The sequence below is a fragment of the Protopterus annectens genome, chromosome 3.part0 (genome assembly GCF_019279795.1).
Source record: "Protopterus annectens isolate FY-2018-M chromosome 3.part0, PAN1.0, whole genome shotgun sequence".
Classification (NCBI taxonomy): Eukaryota; Metazoa; Chordata; order Ceratodontiformes; family Protopteridae; genus Protopterus; species Protopterus annectens.
The window spans coordinates 1183591213-1183613922 of NC_056731.1; the positions used below are offsets into that span (position 1 = coordinate 1183591213).

A 22710-nucleotide genomic window follows, 5' to 3' on the forward strand; every position below is an offset into this window, starting at 1 on the left:
TTAGAGGGTGACTGTTCTAGTTGGATACCTTTGCATATGGCATTTATATAGGGTCTGGATAGAAAAGGGGAGGTCCTGTTGGTCCTGGATAGGAGACATTTAATTTTGTGTGTAGTCCAGGTGGATTTGGAAATTTAGAAAGATGTCCAGGTTTTTAAGCGAAGTGATATTTTCATTAGTGTTAAGATAATCAGAGGTTTTTTAGTGATCTAGAGACAGAAAATGAATTTATCAGGACATCTACACAACTTCAGTAGTATACGTCCAATTAACTGCATTGGCTGCTTTGTCCAGGTTCCACCGTAATTGTGCATATTTAGAGTGGTTTATACAAGTATAATCTACAAGTCATGATTCTGTTATCTTGCATTTGTCAGCTAGTTATGAAACCTGTTTGGTCTTTGTGTATTAATCTCTCTAAATATTGCTCTCTAAATATTTTTCATTTTATTGGTAATTGAGAGATTTATTTTATAATCTATATTTAAAAAGCTATTTGTTTGTATGAAGAACACTGATTTAGGATCCTTTCGTTGCTAAATTCGGGGCTGCTCTCTAACGTCATGATGGTGCAGTTATATTTTGGACCAATGAAAATGCATTTTATTTGAAAAATTATCCAGGGAAACAGTTTATTCATTTGATTCCATCTAAATCAGGATCTTTCCCAGTTTTAATCTTTGTAACCTCATTATTAATTGTATACATCTTTGTAGTTAAACATTATTTTAAGTTTTTCTTAATATTTGTGTTGTTCTAGAATGTCTCCATAAGTTCTCTTTCAGCTCTCATGTTATCACATTGGTTTATTTTTTCATAAAATCCTTAAATACTGTTAGCATTTTCTGTGTTATCGGAATTTTGCATTTTGGAATTTGGGATGCTTTTTATTTGATTAACTAGTTTTGTTCTATCCATTAATCTGTGGAGCTTTTAGTGTAGTTGAATTTGAATGTAATTTAGCTTTCTGTAGTGCTATTTCAGTTTGTGTAAGAGTATATTGGTATTCATTTTTTCACTACCTTATTATCATTATCCCCTTTTTATACATTTATCACTATTTAGTTTTTTTATTTTGTTGCTATATTTTAAGATCTGTATCCCATCGTTTAATTTTCCTTATTGCCTCACGGTTTAATTTTTCCAAATATATTGCTAAAGAGATCTATATTATATTCCCCATTATCACTGAGATCCTAATATTCCTTAATTTCTTTAATCGGCCATTATTTAAAATCATTTAGTTTTATAATGTATGCTGCCCGTTCTAGGGAATAACGAGTAGTTCTTAGTAATGTGAAACAGAGGCCATTGTAATACAATTGAGGACAATAGTACAGCTCTAGCTTTATCAATATTAGTAAACCGTTTGATATATATATAATCCAAGTATTCTAGTCTGCATATCAAATATGAATAATGGATGTATTATTTTTTTTTGAGAAATTCTTGACATCCAGTTTTACAAGAGTTGAATTATTTTTTTCTTTGCACTTGGCCTTTTTTTACTTGATATGCAATTTAAAACTGACACATTATTTAGTAATATTTCAAGATAATATTTCACTAGGTCCAGTTCCTGGAAAACAGCACATTATTTCTTGTAAGAATAATTTTTTTTAATATTCTGCCATTGCTATTTAAATCATCCATTTAGGTTCTGTGCATTTATAGACTCATAGGAAGTTTAAGGTTACAAAGTCTTGCAACAATTACTGCTAGCCATTCCCCACCCTAGACTGTACCTCTCCTCACAAGGAGAGCTTTGCCAGTGAAGTCCAGGGTGAATTTAATACCCCTCCAAATCTCCAGGTCCATTTGAAGGATGATATATCACACTATTTTAGCTGAAGGGGATTTCATTCCACAGACAATGGAAATGGTAAGCAACAAATCTGTCATTTAACTTTGTATATTTTACTGCTGAAGCTGGTTTAGACCCCTTGTTCTGCAATTTGTGTGGCTGTTTGGTTTATGAAGGTACACAAGTCCTGGACTACTGAATCCCTGATTGCTCAGAAGGGGAAGATAGACAGAAGAGAGACGGTGCTTCCAGCCTTTTTTGGCAACACTGTTAAAAAAAAATACCATGTTCTTTCTGTCTGACATTTCTGATTAGTTATATCCTATATACATACATATATATATATATATATATATATATATATATATATATATATATATATATATATAAATAATAGTGCATTATGTTCTATAACTGGCTGGCCTTATCAGTGCTGAATACAGTGGAACAATAACATTGTTTGGTCAGGATGATCCCTTTTTGATAAACTGCACCTAGTAGAAGGATTTCATAACCATAGCCACATGGTGTTGAAAGGAGAGGGAATTATTACAGGTTGCTATTTGGCTAACAACCACTAGGACCCTTGCAAGCCTATCTGCACACCCAAAACTCGTTTTGTCCCAGAGTATGTTGGGTTTATATGTGGGGGGGGGGTGCATGTTAGTAGGGAAGGTGCTAAGGAAATTGTAAGGAATGCTTTAATTAGGGCGCAGGTTCCCATGCCTTTAAATACATTTTTATTTTGAAATGTGATATAATTAATATTATATGCTCGGATTGTTTTCTGCAAAATATGACACATTTGCATTTTTTAGCATTTGCATTTAATGCAAGCTCATTTCCAATCAACCAAGCATTTATAGGTTTAAGCTCCTGTTAGAGGGGTTCTGTGTCAGAAGGAGATTTCAACAGTGACTGCTAGTTTGCAGTCATTCTTGTCTCTGTTCCATAAATGAAGCAGCAGCTAAAATGTCATAGACTGCATTATTCATACATGTTGCAAAATATGACACATTTGCATTTTTTAGCATTTGCATTTAATGCAAGCTCATTTCCAATCAACCAAGCATTTATAGGTTTAAGCTCCTGTTAGAGGGGTTCTGTGTCAGAAGGAGATTTCAACAGTGACTGCTAGTTTGCAGTCATTCTTGTCTCTGTTCCATAAATGAAGCAGCAGCTAAAATGTCATAGACTGCATTATTCATACATGTTTTCATTCTCTAATAAATATATTTATTGTAAAAAGACACTTGTACTCTGAGGAGTATAAAGAGAGATGCTTTATGTCCAGTGCTGTTGCCATTTGTTAACTGACAAAACTTTCAGCATTCATCTCTTCTTTCTTTTAGTTCTTTACCATTTCAAAGTTAATAATCTTCAAATAAAAAATTTACACTGTTTCAAGTAATATGCAATTCCATTAATATAAACCCTTCTAGTTTTCTTGGGACTCCAACATGAAAAGAATCAAACCAGTTCATCAAGCTTTTTATATTTTTTCAAAAACTCAAATGACCTGTCTTCATCGCAAATCATTATGTTAATACCTTAACCTAGTCTCCATAAAGTAGATAATTTCCCTTATAACTGCCAATTAATCTAAAAGTTAGTTTCTTCAAGAAATATGTTGCATTATATAAACTCATTCTGACTATATCTGTAGCTTAACATTTACTTTTGTAAAATAAAATAATTGCTAATACATTAACATTTGTAAAATGATGTTACTCTTTCTTTTCATTTCCCATTCTGTTCCTTCTGTCTTCTTTGATGATCTTCATATTGATCATTGCAAGCATCTAAAGCTTCTGGGCACCTTCCACACACCCAAAACATTAGTCAGCTTGAGATGTACCCATGAACTGCCATACAGGCGATCATCTACTTAACACCGAAAGTGTGATAAGCCTTGAGACACAGGTGGACAGTAGTCTCTCCTTTGATAATCACAGTCGGGAAATCATTCTACGTGGCACACCCCATCACAAAAGGTTTCTCATCCAGGAAAAAAGAGGTCATTGTTCCCATCTACTCATCACTCATTAGACCCATTATAGAGTACAGTGCCCCTTTTGGTATGTACCCCACACGACTTCAACTGGAAAGGCCACAGAAATACCTCATAAAGAGGATTACCGGCCTCAAACAGATGCCCTATGCAGACGGTCTCAAAAAAACTCCAGCTTTACTTTGTCGTATATCGCCTACTCAGAGGCAATCTCTGCCTAACATACAAAGCTATGTCAAACCCAGAGCTGTTTGACATGATCCACTTAAAAAAATCCCAATCCCTCTGAGCTACACACTAGGGACCTAAACCATTGTCACCACAATAAACAGAACATGCTGGAGGGATAGATTCCTGTCCCAGAGACTTCCCATACTCTGGAACAAACTACCTATCTATATCAAACAAAGCTCCTCATTACCACTCTTCAAGAAAAATCTTGATGATTGGATGGGAGATAGGAAATTCACCCCAGGGATCACTTCTGTGGCTCTGCTTGACAGGGGCACAGGGTACCGTTTGGCTAGGCTTATATAGGCCCTAGAGCCAATAGCATAGTACCTACTTATGAACCTATAGGCTGCTTAAAAAGACCGGTTTTGCTGTTTCAGAGATTTCCTGCTGCCAAAGAGTATGCTACTATGAGGCTTTGAAAGATCAATGGTTGGCTTGAGCTGTTCCATTGCTAGGCAGATGAGTTCCATTCAGCTGGAAAACCCTTCCTATTTAAAACAAAATTGTTTGATAACACTTTTCTGTGCATACCCCCGCTTCACCTATTAAATAGCAGGTGGTAAGATAGACTTCTGTTTCCTGCCTTGCTATTCAATGGAAAAGCAAAAGCAAAAAAAAAAAAAAAGGTCCACTCCTTGCACTGCCCACTAAACATGTGGCCAAATATATGCCCTCGTCCTCTCAACCCATTTCTCCAATGGTATGTCAAAAAAAAAAGTATATTAGTGTTCAGGTTTTAATTAAAAAAAATACTTTCAAACTGTAGCAAACTGCTTGTTTTTTCCTTTACTTTTAAACTGTAGCAAGCAGTTGCTACAGACAAACACACACACACACACACACACACACACACACACACACACACACACACACACACACACACACACACACACACCGCTACAGAGCTGTGATTTGCTTTTAAACTGTAGCACACTGCTTGCCACATTGTAGCAAGCAGCTTAGATCACACAGAAAGCTCTACAGTGCTCAGGCTTGACTGCAAATGTAATCTTGGCTTTGAAAAGCTTGTATGCATTAAACAGTAATGGAGATAGCCTAATTCACCCCCCCCCCAAATGCTTTGTGTCTGGGCAGTTACATCTTTTGCCCCGACCTTGCTACGCTAGTGAGGCTATTGATCCTTATTATAAAATCCTGCGTGGTAAAAGAAAGATGGGTACCTCTATTCCTAAAGAGATTCAGGATTCTAAATCTGGACAGATGCAGGATTTTCTCCAGCGAGATCTGATTCGGAGGAAAGCTCTGGTTCTTCCTGTGGGGGGAAGGGGTTATCTTTCATTGAGACTCTTTGCACAATACCATAGTGTTTTCAGTGGGAGAACAATGAGGTTTTTCAGTCCCTCATAAAATGAGCTGCTACAGAAGGAATTTCCAGAACCTTCACCTATTCCTCCATTTCTATTAGCTTTGGAGGATGCGTCTGCTACTACCTGCAATTTTCCTGATAGCCAGCTGCCCCTAAAAAGGGAGAATGGCTGTATAGAGGTCCTCAATCTTTTACATTTTTATACACACTTCCGAAACTTGAACCAGTGGCTATTAAGATTATTTAATCCTACTGCTGCTAAACATTTAGTTAATTATGGGAAAATGTATGTTTATGCAACTTTGATTTTCAGAATTTTAAATTCAGAATTTTAAATTGTCAGACTCGTCTGTTAAGGTTTATTCTGGCTAATTGTTAAAATATGGGAATGTTTTCTATGTAGCTTCTTCATTTGAAGAAAATGTGATTTAAATAATTTAGTTTCTCCTAAAGTTACTACTCATGGTTTTACAGTGTATTTCAGACATTCAGTTGATACTACTGCAAGGGCTTTGGCCACTGGAACTGTGTTAAGGAGCTTTGCCTGGGAGTGTTCTCAGATTCCACTCATCCTTTTCCACCATTTCTAACTGCTTATCCAGTTAATAGACAGTGTAAACAAAATGCAGGTAGATAGACATTTAAGGGGGTTCCAAAAGGAATTTGGGACCCCCCTCAAAACCAAGGAGAGTCCAAGTCATAATGACCTTGCACCCCACCCCTTACCCAGTCAGTCCTTTTTCCCTTCCAGAAAGTCTGAATCTCACTTCTGTCTTTGGCAACAGATAGTTTTAGGCAAATGGGTTTTTGAGATCTTTCATCAATATTACAAATGACAGTGAGAGGAAATTTCTCCTTTCCAGAGGGGTAATTCTTCATCCATGGAACCAGATGTTTGTTTCATAAAGGTACTATGCTATCGGCCCTGGGGCCTGTATAAGCCTAGCCAAAAAGGTTCCCTGGCTTTTGCCACCCAAGAAAATTATTTTCCTGTGCCCCTGTCAAGCAGTGCCACAGAAATGATCCCCGCGGTGAATTTTCTGTTTCCTATCTAGTCGTCAAGGTTTTCTTAGAGGGCCAATGAGGAGCTTTGCTTGACATGAATGGTTAGTTTGTTCCAGAGTATGTCCTTCATCCCATGCTGTCCCGGGAGTGATGGTCAGTTCTTCCTTCCCAGGTTGGAAATGATTTTTATTCAACGATATTTTTTAATGCCAAAGAAATAAAATGCTTGGAGACCAATTCTGGGTCTTTCTTTTCTAAACTTGTTTTTGATATTCCCCGAGTTCAGAATGCTGTCTCTTCCAAAACTTTTGTTGCCTTTTCTTCCTTCAGTTTCATAGTACCAGTAGATTTACAAGATGCTTACAACACATCCCTATTCATCCAGACTTCCATCATTTTAAAGTCCTTTGTTTCTAGATCCCATTATTTGTTCTCAGTCTTACTCTCTGGACTATCCACTTTTTGTTCTCAGTCTTACTCTCTGGACTATCCACTGCACAAAGGGTGTTCACAAAATGTCTTTCTCCAGTTATAGCTCATTGAAGGCTTCTTGGTATCCACATTTTTTCTAATTTAGATGACTTGCTTATTTTTGCAGAATTTTTTTCATAGTGTCAGGAATCTCTCTCTAGGATCAGAGTTCTCTTAAACAGCTTAGGACTCCAAGCAAATATTCAAAAGTGTTTTGTCACTCCTTCCTACATGATTGTGTTCTTGGGTTGTCAGCTAGATATCTCAATTCAAAGAGCGTTTGTTCCTTAGGAAAAACTAGATCTATATCTAGATTTATTTCTAGGGTTTTCTACTCGGATTTCAGTCACTGCAAATGAATACCTCTGGAATTTGGGTCTCATGTCATCCACTGTTCTAATGATAGCCGTGGCGAGATTCCAAGAGATAAGTCTGTATCTGATGTTTTTTATGCCAGTACCAAGATCCCCTGTTTGATCAAAGTCCAATGTTGGGGCTTGTCAGAAAGTAAATCATTTGATGTTTTGTCTTTTTGGCTTTTCCCGGTTAGGGGTCGCCGCAGCGGAACTCCGGTCTGGTAATGATTGGTAGTAGATGTTTTTTATGGTGCCGAGTTGCCAGCCTGATGCCCAGCCTTCAGCGAAGGCACGCCCATTCACGCATGTCTTTCGGAGGCCGTTCAACCATGGGGAGGACATGCAGACTCCACACAGAAGGCACTCCGGCCGTGAATCAAACAGGAGAACTTCTTGCTGTGTGGCAACAATGCTACCGCTGTACCACCGCGGCTTAAATCATTTGATGAAGACAGCAAATACCTTTAAATCCATGTCCCCTTTCCCTCCGTGTTGCAAAGCAATCAGTCACCCACACACCTTGGACTCTGGAGAGCAGTTTCAGGAGAGAGAAAAGTGCAGTGTGTGTGAGACACCACCAACAGATGCAATCATATAAATTACCCTGATCAAAGTACTCAACTCTCTGAATCATCTTTGGTCCTTGGGACCTGTCCATGTTATAGACGATACCACAGTTTTTGTACATAAGCAAATGGGAAGCAGGATGTACCCCCTTTGCAGACTAGCCATGTTAGCTTGGGATATAGCTTTACACAACAGTCTAATTCTACAGGCATTCTACATTCTTTCGGAGCAAAATTGTGTGGCAGACAAGTTGAGCAGGATAAGAACAGACCCTCATGAAAGGAAACTAGATCAGGGAGTCTTTCAAGGTTTGATGCATGTGTGAGAATTCCTCAAGTAGACCTTATTTGCCTCCTCTCTGAACAATCAGTTGGCAAGTTTCTGCTTCAAGACTCCATGCAAGAAGGGCTGTAAAACAGATGCCTTTCCCATTCCGCAGACAGGAATATTCCTGTGTGCTTTTTCCACCCTTGACACTGATATCCAGGGCATTTCTGAAGAAACAGAAGGAATCCCCCAAAATCATTGTGGTGACTCCTTTTTGGCCTAAGCAAGAGTCATTCTCCTTTGTTTTGGAAATGACGTGGGGCAATTACCAGAAACGTCTTCACAAACTGGTTCTACCCTCACAAGATCGGGGGTGTTTAATTCACCCAGCCCCAATCAACTTCAGTTGACTGCCTGGATGATAAGGTCTTAATCCTCAGGCAATGCAGCAGGTAGTAATTGAAGCAAGAAAGCCTGCTACTGTAAAATCCATACATTAGCAAATGGAAAAGGATTTCTTGTTGGTGCTAACAGCATAACCAGCACCAATTAAGGTATGACCATTCTCTGTTTTTGCAATATTTGTAAGTTACTGGGCTATGGTCTTTCACTCCTCAGACAAGGCTTATTTATCGGCCATTTCAGCATGTCTGCTCATGGATCCTCCTTCAAAGCATTCTCGTGTTAAAATGGTTTTAAAAAGGGTTTTGCATAAGGGGCCTCCAACAAAGCTTGTGGTCCCTCCTTAGGATCTTAATTTTGTATTAGAGATGATAACACTTGCTCCATTTGAACCAGCTAAAATGAAAAAAATAGTTTTACTGGATTGCTCTGACCTCTGCAAGAAGAGTATCTGAGTTGCAAGCTCTTTTAGTGGGTCAGCCATACCTCATTTTCTACAGGGACACTGTTTCATTGAGAACTAACCCTTCTTAAATGACTCTCTTTCTAGTCAGCTCAGTCTGAGCTGACATTTTGGGCATAAATGCCTGAAGGTGGTATCTTCAGTTTACTTTAAGCCAAACTATCCATCTCCCAGTTTTCTTTCCTGAACCTAAAATGGAGAAAGGATACTTCATACCTTGGAATCCACAGATAACTCTGGTACAATCTTGACAGAACTAAATCTTTCACATCTTCCGATCAATTATTCATTTTTTTTGAATGGACAACTTGTCAAAGATAATTTCCAAATGGCTTTCTAAGGCTATTACCTTTTGTTTTACCACAATAAAACTATTCCTGGCAGGGTCAAGGCCCAGTCAACCAGTGCCTTCATCTGTGGCATTTTTGAAAGGGTTGGATACTAAAAGTATTCCAGAAGCTGTTAACTTGGTCCTCTCTACATACATTTACAAAGCACAATAAACTCGATTCCTTCTCGAGATCCATATCTAGCTTTTCTCGGAGCATTCCCCTGGGGCTCTTGTACTCTTCTCCTTCCATCTCTCAAAGGTATTGGCTAAGGTAATTGACCCATATAGCTAAGACTACTGCAGCAGTGATCGATAATATGAACATACTACAGATGTGCAAGTTAAACTTACTGTAACAGCAGATGTTGGAATGATTGCTGATGCAGTAGCCACTCCCTCCCTCCACTCCACCCCATCCCATCCCACTTCTTTTTTTTTTTGGCATGTTGTTTTATGACAGGGTATGGGCAGTTTATTTACTTTATTTATTCATTCGCTCACTCATTCATTCCTTCCTAGCACTGTCCTTTCAGGATTTCAGCTCCCCTCTCTCTGTTAGTAAAAAAGCTCTGAAGGACTTTGCACCCAAACTTGTCTTTTAGTCAGCTCAATTTGAGCTTCCCTGACTGGGTGAGTAGAGGGTGCCCTGAAGCTTTCAAAGCTAACTGGCTGTTGTATCCTTGGCAGTGTATAACCCAGATTGCTAGTGCTACTGCAGCAGTGATCATTCAAACATCTACTGTTCTGGTAATTTTAACTTACATAACTGTACTTTTCTACAATTTTCATAAATTTTAATGCAAGTATTTTTGGAACAGCAACTTTGTCATCTGTACGTACTTTAACAAAACAGTGTAAGCATGATTCCTTTCTCTTAGTCTAGATCAGGCCAATCAGACTTTTTGCTAAGATTCATTCTCCAGGTGCCCCTGGACCCTACTTCCTCCCAAAATTTGTAAGCTATGGTAATCTAGCCATATAGCTAAGGCTACTTTAGCAGTGATTAATATGAAGAACATACAGTTGTGTAGGTGTTGGTAGGTAAGCAGATATTCATGATCATTGCTGAAGTAGCCAATTCTTCCCTCCTGACCTCTTGTTTCTTGGTGTGTTGTTTTCTCTAGGGCGTGGACTTTAATTTTAATTTAATTTTTTTTTGCATTGTCCTTTCAGAACATGGCCTCCTTCTCTGTATTGACAAGAAAGCTGTGAAGGGCTTGGCACTCAAGCCTGTCTTTAGGTATCTCTGCTCATGCTGACTAATGGTTTGAGTGCATGGAAGGTGCTCTGAAGCTTTGATAGCTTGCCAGCTTCTTTAAAGTATGGAAATATTTCTTAATTACTATCAAACTGATAGCAACACACATTGGTGTCTCACTATACACATCAATAACATGTAGATCTCTCAGTTATGAAAATAGAAACAAAAATTTGAAAATATGAGCAATAAGTGTCATAGATACATTTCTCCATTTCAGGAATCCTAGACTAACAATCTTATGGTCATTTTGTTAATAACTGCTTGCCCTTTCTGATATTGCCTATTATTAGCTGGTAAGTCACTTAGTTAAAGAAGCCAGGCCCAAAAAGTTCTGGACACCATAGGACGGGATGGATGTGACCTAGAAATATACAAAAAAGGCATTTTAGGCTTGAGTGAGTTAAGTAATGCACTGAAGGCTATACATATTATGTTTAATCACCCATGCATTAGTATGTTCCTCTGCCATATTATATCCTAAGCGCAGCATTTTTGGAACTCATTTTCTTGGTCTCTAGAAAAAAAACTCTAGTCATCCATATTGAAATTTGCTTCATTGATTTGCAATGGAATTTGTACATTGCAAGTCACTGTGATGACTATGCTTATTCTTATGTAAAAGCATCCCTATATTGTGCCCTAAATTTAACATGGCTACATTAATAAATGTTCCCTTCTTTCTTTTTCCTTGCATTAATTTCTTTCTATTTCTCTTAGCTAGTTTATGGAGACTAAATCAGGCTATGAATATCTACACGTGACCATTCCAGTCAAAAAAAAAATTCCACTATCTACCTTCCCTTTTGAATTTTTTTTTACAAATTAGAGGGGGCAGCACTTAAATCAGCTTTTCTAGTTAATATAACATAGCTATGTCGCATCAGTCTGCATCTGCAATAAATGAGTTAAAGCCTAAACTCTATACTGTATGCTTTCCTATGAGTTACAAGTGACATGAACTAGCAGATAACTGGTCAGAGATGAAAAGAAAATTGTAAAAAAATATTTTAATATAACTAGTTCAAAAATATGTTGCTGGAAACTGCATGAATAGATTCTGTCCCAATATTAAAATAATGCTGCTTTATATTATTTCTTCAGACTGCTTGCATTCAAATGGTCACCTTATTTAGTGACACAGCAAGTACAGTTTGCCATCAGTATTCACATTATTTATGCTTTTGTAAATCATTGTGTATAAATTAGAAACCTCTCATCTTATAAATACTTCCATTTTTATGTAGTTTTGAATTCTGTGCAGCAAATACCCCAATAAAAGGAAAAAAGAAAGCATGGAAGCAACATAAATTATATTAATATTCCTTTATCTGCCTGTCTGACTTCCATTAATTGATTAAAACCTGATTTTCTGCTTCTGTAACTGTCATTAATGGAGCAGTCAGTTTTTTTTAATGACTAAATGTTCCGGATACATTTCATGAACACCAGACAGCAAGATAGAGTCCAGCATTCATTTTTACCAAAAGTTACAAGCAACGTTTAATAATTAAATATGCAAAGTAAAGTATAAATATGCAAATGTGATAAATATGTACTAATGTTAAATTGATTTATTTATTTCCCAATATCCCTTCTCCACAAAGACACAGGAAAAACAGAGATTTAAAAGAAGTTTGGAATCTCCGAATGCCATTTATTTTTAAAATGCTGCATAATATACTGTTGATTTGCCTTTCCTTTCTTATCCCTTAACTCTTTTCCCATCTACTACATTTCCTGCTATACATTTTAGCTTCAAATTGAACGTTTTCCTCTCTGTCTTATAGTGACTAAACAACATTAAGTAACCAGATTTATAATTCCATTTAGCAACAGAAAAAAGACCATCTTTAAGTAGTTAATCCTTTCCAGTAATTCTTAGCACTTTATCAGTATAAACATATTCCAGTCCATTCCACTGAATCTGATGAATCCATTATGTTGTTGGTCTGAACTTAAAATACTGTGCTTTCTAAGGTGCTGCAGAATATTTATCTTGAAGAAATATTTTAGCCTTTTTGGAAAAGGTGATGCACTTTGATGCCATCCTTAATCATTTGATAAGAGGGAGGTATGCTCTCCTTTTGCATACGTCTACAATAGTCCTTGTAAAATCAAAATGTTTCTTCTTACTTTGGAAGGAAGATTTGAACAGGCAGTTCTTAGAACCAAGTATTTATAAAGATTTGATACATTTGAGTCTAATGAATGTTGGATGGTGCTCCTTTTTATTTGGTGGTGTGAATAGTGATGCAGTGCTCTCACGCTGTCTTCAGTGAAACAAAGCTTATAGGAAATTAAGTACTTTGGGAAGGCATGTTGAAATGAAGTTTTATCATATTGTCACCTAAGTTTTCTGGCATACTATATATCCTCAGATTATTTTTGTTTCTCTCTATGTCATCTAATTTCAGTTATTTAGTTTAATGAGCAATTTAGTGTATGGCTGTGTATTTAGTCTTCCCCCAATATTTAATGCGATTTCCTTTTTTTTTTGGGCATCTTGATGCTTAATTATATCTTTTAATAAGTCAGTTTGTATAGTACAGTTCTCTTTGATGGAATCTCTTTAATGCCCAGTTTGTCCATTTTCATGAAATGCCTTAAAACTTTACTTTGAGTTTTAAAGTTCCTTCATGATACTGTCTTGTAATGTTGTCTTAAGAGTTGCTCATTTTTTAAATTCCTTTTGATTTTGATCCAGTGATGCCTTTCAGTTTCCTTAAGTTAGTTTGTGCCAAAAAACACAAATAGGATCCTTATTTATGGTTAAACCCTATCGGTTTTACTTGCAGATCTGCAGAGATTTTCTGCAGTGCTGCTAATAGTCAGCCATCTTGACCACACACACCTTTGACTGCAGTTGTCACTCTTAGCTCACAGATTTATTCAAGTATGGAAAAAGGCTTAATCACAGGTGATATTTTTCTTGACTTAAAACTGTCTTTTGCAATAGTTACAATTCAAACTATCCTATGAATTCTATTATGATACCTTTCAACCTCTTAGCACAGGATGTACAAAGCCAAAGTAAGGGGACAAAAGCCTAAAAATGGGGACAATTTTTAAATATTGCTGTTATAAACTTAGAAAGTTGCTAGAATAAAATATTTTGTTACCTTGCATTTCTGAAGGATATGAAGACTGAATCTCAAATCTCTCATTTTAGTGAAGTCAACCCTCACTACTTTGCCAAAAAAACAGAATTTTTATGAGGAACAGGCAAAAATATGAGGCGGAAATCTGAACAGTTGAGAGGTATGCAGTCATGAAGTAACTACAGAAGTATACTTTTTAAACTATAAAAAAACTTTTAGTATTTCTGGTTTGCATTCATCTTCTGAAACCACTACCCTACTATTTGGGGTACCACAGGTCTATCTTGACAATTATACTCTCCTTATATAATCACCCTGCCATAGAGCATTCCTCGCTTGAATGTTACCATGTGCCCTAATGACACAGTAATTACAATGAGTCACAGGTCCTCTCTTTATATAGCCCAATACTGCAAGTGATGTTACTGTCATTTAGAATTATTTTTCATACAGTAAACTAACCAACTCAAAAGTTATAATAGTTTTTTAGTAAAAGAATATCTAAGGCCACAAAAAAGATTCTGCATCCAAAGGGCTCCATTTCTCCAGTCATTAAACAGAAATGTATTGTGATTTATCCTTGATAAATGCCTTTCTTCTAGTTACACATTGAACTATCATCTACTAATGTACTGAAACAGCTGAAGTTAGCATATAGTGGCTCAGTTTCTTACAACTGATGTCAGGAGAGGCATAGTTATTAATGTTCTAATGTCATGAACTGAATGTTCTTTATTATTACACCCTGCAACAAATCTATTTTATTATGAGAGCAATGTTTAAATGCTTTAAAGATTACAGTTTGGAAAATCTGTAAGTAATGTACACAAATTATTTTGTTTAATATGCATGCTATGTAAATAGGCTTGTCAAATTGTGTTGTGAGAAAACTATTCTGTACTATAATTTCTCCACATATCTTCAACTGCTTAAGTCCTAAGTCATTTATTAATTCTTTGCAGTTCTATACAGCAGACTTATTTTAACAATTTAAATATCTGTCAAAATATTTATACACAAATTATTAATAATCACTTATATCAGGGCTGATGGTGGCAATATCTGATCCCAGTAAAATTTACCTAATACAGCTTTATCCTTTTAGGTAAACCATTACCCTCCATTAACTGTTGGTTGATATTATAACTAATTCTTCAACAGCAAGCCAGTTATGACACTGTCGATTTCATGGTGGTAGTGTGGGTGATGCGCACACACACACACACACACACACACACACACACACACACTCACTCACTCACTCACTCACTCACTCGCTCTTCTGCCTTTCTCACACAAATATTTATGGCTATGTGGAAAGAAAAACAACACATTGTAAACCTCAGCTATAAAGTAATGCATATAATACATTTTAGTACAATTATTGAGAACGTAGGTAAGGTGAAAATGCAGAAGTAACAAAGTACAGACCACAGGCAGTGTAAACAGCAGGAAAAATGGGTGAGTGTCATTGTTTTGCTAGAAATAATAGAGAAAGCTTTTGCATACAGTAGCAAAACAGAAACTGCACACTATGCCAGACAGAAATAAATTGCTTTGATTGCACTGGATAGCAAGCGACCTGTACTGGTACAAGCAACATTAAGATACATTCATGCAGTGGAGTCACAAATCGTGGGTTAGCATTCACTAAAATGGAGCATTAGCATAGCAGCATCACATAGTATTTTTTTATTGTCTGTATAGTGCTGCTGCAGAACAGTGACGCATTATGCAGATAGATATATGTAGTGTATCATACAAATGACAAAAGTGAGAAACATTTCTGTCAACAGAAGAATGCAGACATCTGAAAAGAGATCCTTATCAAAGGTGAATAGCAAATATTTTGTGGACAAACATAGATGGTATTACCAGTGAGAAAGAGACCAGTAAAAACCACACCGCAAAACAAGTAGATTAACATTTGGCTCACAGTGCTACTGTAATGTCATCCAATGAGTACAGAAGATGGGTAGAACACATTCAAAGTGAGTATTAGATAAGTACATGGGTATCAATACTGGTGTTAACTGCTACTGTAGCTAGTCACAGATGAACACTTGTGCTATCTGGGTTCTTGTCCTTTTAGTGTCAGGAAACTAAGCAGAGGCAAATGCTCTCCAAAGTGAGAACTTAATGCATCTGTCCAGCACACATGCCTTACTTCTAGCAGTCTTGCCCAGTCTAGCTCAAAATAATGAAAAAGTAAAGCAGTTTGACTGACTAGAGAGAGAAAGCTTATCGGAGATCATTAATGCTTCCTGAGTGCCATGATATCTTGGTAAGTGCTTCTCTAATAATCTAGACAATTTATGGACCAGTTGCTCATAAAATATCTTTAATTTTGTGTACAGTGATAAGGTACGCCATATCATTTGCTAGAAGGTAGATCTGAGTGGGATTCGGAGTTTGCCAAATATGAGTAATGTGGGAGGGCTCTACATGGCTATTGTACTTGCTGAATGGCTATATACTCTGTAAGGCTGTTCCAGAAATTTGAACTTAAAAACAGAATGCGAACATGATGGAAGAGGAGCTAGTCTGTAAGTGTAGCATTTTAAACATGGAGATTCCGTTTGTACATGCTGATTCACTGTGGGAACTTGTAGCCTTTCATGAAAATGTAGGTGCGTAACCTGAAAGTTGAAAAAATAGGATTAGAAGCAGGCTAAGGAAGTGAGGACCAAAATGTATTTTTTTCAGATTTTTCCTATGGGAGCAGACAAATATGCCCATATAATCAATACTTTTGGATCCCTGTTGTGATTCCAAGACTCCTAGCTGCAATTCTCAGAATTATGGGAACAAAAAGAGAACACTACAGAACACAAATTTTGGCAGTCTCTGTTCTCCTTTAAAATTGTTTTCACGCAGGGTGGCACACCCACTGCATTTCACCCCCCACCCCCATGCGTCTACTATCTCAGTATACTAACTCCGAACTTGTTGTTCCCTGGAGAAAAAGGACCACTTAGACTAAATAATCTTGTATTGAATATAAGCAAGTCTGCATTATTACACATTCAGTCTCACTATCTAGGGAATTACACTTACAGAATTACAAATGATTACCCTAAAAAGCAAGGTATCATAAAACTATGTATTAAAGGTGAAGGAGTTTTACTATATCAGAAGACAGTGCTGGTGTCAGAGCAAGATAACATTCCACTGGTTGGTCAAAGTCATCCCAGGAATCGCGTCTCTGGAAAACAGTAGTAACGTAAAGCATTCTATGCAGTGAAAAGATAAACTGCTTTCTTTTCATTTTTTGCTTTTATTCTGTTGCATCACTTGAGCTAGTGATGGTTCTTAACTTTATCGTAAGTACAACCTTTCCCTTATTTAACATACAACACTGTTGTGGAATCATACAGATGCCTTGTACAGTAATTATTTCTTGATATGGCTAGAATGTGTTGCATGTAGCTGCCTCTTATGCATGGCCCTGTTTCTTTGAGATATCCTTGTTTCCCCTGTCATCTGTAGCACAGACACAAATGATTTTTCTTAGAAAAATTCCTACAGGAATAGTAATGTACATCTGCTTTTTCATGGTATCTAATATGACAAAAAAAGGCTGGTCTTTTGCATCTTACAAATGTGTTCTAATGTGAATCAGTATGTTGAAGCAGTCAGGTGTGCAGCATGAATTCCTGGTTTTTCTCTGTTTGCAGTGAGTCCAGCTCAATCTGTTGCTCCAGCCAGCGTCACCAAGCCACAACTGAATGATGATGATATGGATTCTGTATCAGACATGTTTGCGTCTCATTTTAGTTCCACCACACCTGTAAGTAACATGCACTGCATTACTAAGACATTCTCCATGTGTAAGCAACACTTTTCTTCCTTGAAGTTATATAAACAAGTCCTTAACCAGTGATTAGGATTATATCAGTTTTCTCAAGGCTCTGGGCGCACACAAGCCAGGCAACTTTGCAGCACTTGAGCCACTGGGAGTTTGAACTGAACTAGAGAAAATGCTCTTACTTTTATACCATTTTTGAGTTTTGCTTGTACAGTATCCTCAACACGTCATATATTTTCCATAAGGCAGTCAGGTATGCCACATTGTTCATTGCACATTATAGTAAGCTCGGTACCATTCATTTTCATGCTTGTTTTTAGTCATCCCCACCAAGAATGGCTTTGATTTACCTAACTGCTTGATGGTCATTCATTGTATAAGAAGGTCCTATACATGAGCCTTGGTTAAAAAGACCCTTTCCTTCTTCCCTTTAATGAGAGCATTAGTTGTGCTGTGTAACCCCAAGATGCTTTCATGAATAAGAGATTACAGCAGTCCCAGCCCAATAAGGTTGACACAGCTGACTCTGAAATCATGTTTACTGTCCACAAAGAATGAATTTATTTCTGAAAAGCCAGAAGTATTTCAGGCATCACTACAGTGTGAATATTACTTATCTTGTTGCTGGTTTTGATGAGTTTAATGCCAGCTTTGCATGTTTTGGACTTGCCTGTCTGTGACATTATCATCAAAAGTAAGTAAAGTAGTGCTACAAGCATTTGCAGTTTTGAGATTGGAATGCTCATTGTCCATACTTACCAACTTCCACTTGAAAATGGATGCTGCTGTTCTAGCCAGAATCACTGTCAATGGAGTATTGGTAGCTAGCTATGTAGTTGTTTTTGCAAACTTTGATTTGAAACTTTTTTTTCTTTTGTCTTTTCTCTGTATATATGTATGCTAGGACAGGTGACATCCTGAGTGCACCATCTCTAAAGCCAGTTATCACATCTGCTGCAATATGCAGACCTCAGATACAGACCTCAGATATAGTTCATATTTCTTTGCTTTCCTCTAACCCTCTCCAGCTTTTTTGATTACCATATTGTATCTAATTCTGTTTTCATTTAGGAAACCGGTAGATGGAAGGAAACTAAAGGAAATTATCAGGCTAATCCAGTGCAGGAGGATTACATCATACCTCTCACCTTCTTAGAGCAAGAAATCTTGACAAAGCCTAAAATAATAGGGGGAGGGCAAAGGCCTCAAAATAGAGACAGATTTTAAATCTTGCTCTTACACACTTAGAGAGTTGCTAGAATAACAAAATTTGTGTTCAGCTACATTTTCCAAAGGATTTGAAGTCTGAAACTCAAATCTATGTATGTTATTTAGTGACTTCAGTCCTCAGTGATTTGCCAGAAAACCACAAATTGTATGAGGAGCAAACTGAAAATGTGAGGTGAAAATCTGGCAGCTGAGAGGATTGTACATTGTTTACAAATATTTCAGACGACAGCAATAATGCCCTTTACCAAATCAGACATTCCAGTAATGTGTCCCCTTTGTTAAAAATATCTAAACTAGTGCTTGCTTTAACATAACTTGATGGTGTTTTAGATGCATCAACTACTGTGTCATAGAACCAATTAGTACCTCTATCATTCCCGTATAATCTCCCTTTTCCTTTTGGAACCCCTTTTCTATTTAGGTTGCTAATACCAAGACTGGAACGGACCCCATTGCTAAGTCAGAGTATGATTAAAGTTTATGAAATTAGTATTTTCCTCAATCTTTGATGTTAGCCAGAAGTGCTCTTTGCAGCACCCACAATGTGGCCAGTAATGACTCCTGCAATTTATATGGAGTTATATGTATCAGTAACATATCTTAAGTACAACTATAAATTCTTTTTTTATAAGACCCGTTCTTCCTATTACTATTGAAGCTGTCTGGGTATCCTCCTTCCACATTGCCCTTGTTTCTGCCTGCAAATCCTGGTATTTTATGACTTTGTGTCTGTCTATATGCAAGACAGTGTAGTCACTGGATGTAGCAATTTCAATGATCATTGCAACTTTTTGTCTTGTTTTCATGGACTACTACATCTGGTTTTATTGCATCTGTTTTTTGAACTGTTGATAATGGATGATGCAATGTGATATAAACTTAATTTCTTATAATGCTTGTGTATCATGTTTCCAATGTTTTTCAGCTACATCAATATTATACTGCTTGCAGCACAATCTCCAGTGCAACAGTCTTGCCACATTATTATGCCTTTCAGTATACAGTTCTGCCATTAGTATATGACAACCAGCAACATGTGCAACTGTTTCCAGTTCTGTTTTATAAAAAACTACATTTCTCTGTTTCTACCACATGTTCAATGGACTTTGTAGACTAACCTGCACATAGTCCACTGTCTTGGGCTACCAATATTAACCTTTCATCTTTTGGTTTATATTCACCTCTCCTTAACCATTCCTGCATTTGCTCCTGATCAACATGAGGTTGTTCTAAGGGTTTTCTGTACTTGCAACTATATATATGCATTTTCCACATTTCTTGCCTTTTCACCTAATCCTTCACCTTTTATTCTTTCTTTTTTTTTTTTTAGCACATTCAGTTGATGGCTGATTTTTATCTCCTTCTGGTTTGATTTCTATTCCCACTTGACACCGATGTGCTTCAATCTAAGCAAGGAAGTCATCTTAGACTTATTCTCATGTTTTAAAACTTTCACTATGTTTAGGTCTTGAGGTCAGCAGGTATGTATGCAGTCCTATGACTGTAGATCTATACATGTAATCAATTTTGAGGAGTTCCATACCTCCTTCAGTCTTGATATACACTGATTTTTATAAATCATCTGATAAGCATAAAGCATCACTCCAAAAGTTAGGACAGAAAGAGCAAATTAATTTATAGCTTGGATTTGTTCCTAAATGTCAGTGTTGTTTTCAGTATTAATTTTAGTATTCTAAAATATTCCTTACTAAGTTTTATTTGCATTTGTTCATGTTTTGTTGTTGAGCCTTCATCAATTACCAGCTATTTACACATTCCCTCTTCCTCAAGTTCTTTCATATTATATTCCTGTCCCAGGTTGATGTTTTCTTGGTTCTGCATCTTTACTGCTTTAAAGGTTGCTTTTACACATTTATCGAGACCAAATGACATTCTTATATCATCTAAAAAATTTTTGACCACTGGCAGTTGTGCTTTCAGTTCCTCATCTGATGAAGTATACAGATGTTCATCATGTTTCACTGTCGCAGTCCTTACAAAGGGGTTATTTGGCTCCCGGTAGCCTGCAGTCAGACAGAATACCCAAGTCCTTGGTATATGACGTCGGCTGCCTCTGGAATAAGCCTGACACCAGGACGGCGGGTATAAAGTCAGGCAGCCAACTTCATTTCCTCAGTTTTTCTTGCCGCAGAGCCAAAAGAAGAAGCATTTTGCATGCGTGCCGGTCAGCCGATTACCTTTCTTTTTGTATTCTGACTTCTAAAGTTGAAGACATCCTCAGATAAGTACCCTGTTGGGGACCCTTATTTCACAGAAAATTAATAACTGCGTTGCCTGTGGAAAACATATTCCGCATTGTGATTTTCATTCTTACTGTATTACTTGTTTGTGCCTTGAGCACGATGTCCCAAATTGTGATCTCTGTTACCATACACGCTGTAGAGCTAGGATTTTGTATAAGCACTTCGGAGTTTGGCTGGAGTTTGTTGGTATGGTGTCTTCTGGTCTCCCGACTTCGGATGTGGCTAAGAAGTGCAAGGATAAGGACCGTGACAAGCCTAGGGTTAAATTAACCGACATCCCTATTAAGTTGGTTGTCGGTCCAGCGGCAGCCAGTGAGGCGCTTCCCTTGCCCCCGCAGTCCACAGATATTCAGCAGCAGGTGTCTTCAGAGGCCTTTCCTAAGTCCTCCATTTCTCAAGCTTCTACCTTGCCTTCGGACCCTCTGCCAGTCGTCGCCTCTGATGGATCCGGAGCCGCAAGGCAGGTGCCTGCTTCTGAGGCCTTTCTTCTTCGCCTGGAGACCAGATCCAAGCTGACCTCGGCCCACTTTTCTGCGGTGGGTAGGCCTTCCAAGTCCCTCCGGCTTTCTAGTAAGCCTCTCTGCAGAAAATGTACTACTAAACAGGCGTTGGCCTCCCCTCAATTACTTCAGGCTCAGATGGTTAAGATGTGTAATGATCTCTTAACTCTTATCAAGGGCTTTCAACCTCCTCCTTCAACGAGGGCTAGGGAATTGTCCCCAGATGTTTTGTCTGCCTCAGACTCAGAAGTTTCTAGCAACTCTGCTGATGAAGGACATTCTCAGCTTTTTTCTGGTTTTGAGGACTCTGATGTTGAAGACTCCATCCCTTCTATCCCCCCCCCCCCCCCCAGAAGATTTCTCTTTTGGGAATACTCTGAATACCCTCAGGGAGCATTCTAGATGGGAAAGTCAGGATTTCCCTCAGTCCAAGAAGAGGATTAGGGAGTTCTTGGATTTGCCTCAGCATAAGCCTTTGTCTATTCCTCCAGTTTTGGAAGTTGTTGATGATGTGCTCCTGGAGAATTCTTTGACTCCTAATTCTGTTCCTCCTGCTCCCAGAATGCCTGGCAGGTATTATAGAGTTCCTGATTCTCATCAGTTTCTTTTCAAGAATCCTACTGCTGATCCAGAGACTATTTCTCAGGGCCTTAAAGGTGTTAAAGCCACGATTGCTAAAAATCCTGTTACTTTTTACAGGAAATCTAGGGCCTTAGGTGGGGTAAAAAGGTTTGTACTTCTTCCACCCTTGCTGTTAGGTCTGTTAATTGTCTCTTTCATATGCTTAAGTATCAGCAGAATACTCTGGATGCTATCAAGACTAAAATTGCTGGTGTTCCTTCCCTGATGGAGAATATGGACATGCAAGACTTGTTGAATTCTGCCACTTTGGTTACTAAACATTCACTACATTGTGGTTTTGACACTTTGGAGGCTTCTTGCAGAGCAGCAGCCACTGGTTCTGTTATCAGAAGACATGCTTGGTTCAGGAACACCCCCTTTCTGAACCTGTAAAGTCCAAATTACTGGATGTGCCTTTGCATAAGGACAATCTTTTTGGAAACAAAGCAGAAGAGGTGTTGAAGAAACTGCAGGATAAGGCTAAATCTATGCAAACTGTTAAGGACTTTCTGCAAGTTCAGCCTCCTCGGTTTAGCAGGCATTACCCTTCTAAGAGTTGGACTTTTCCTGACCTTAGTAAAAGGGTTGTAGTAGATCCAGGGGCTACAGGTCTTCCAGGGGACAGGCTTCCACCCCTCAGAAGGCTAAACACTGGCAGGCTGCATCTTCTAAACCTGGGAGTTCTAAGCA

At 37.8% G+C, this 22710-nt stretch overlaps 1 protein-coding gene across 1 annotated transcript in view; it reads left to right on the forward strand.

The window, feature by feature from the left end:
• The window catches only part of LOC122797014 (synaptonemal complex protein 2-like), a 1143152-nt gene that overhangs the window by 219465 nt on the left and 900977 nt on the right, over positions 1 to 22710 (forward strand). Inside the window, exon 5 of the mRNA XM_044065784.1 lies at positions 17275 to 17387. Within this exon, the coding sequence (XP_043921719.1) occupies positions 17275 to 17387 (113 nt within the window). The remainder of the gene's footprint in view (positions 1 to 17274; positions 17388 to 22710) is intronic.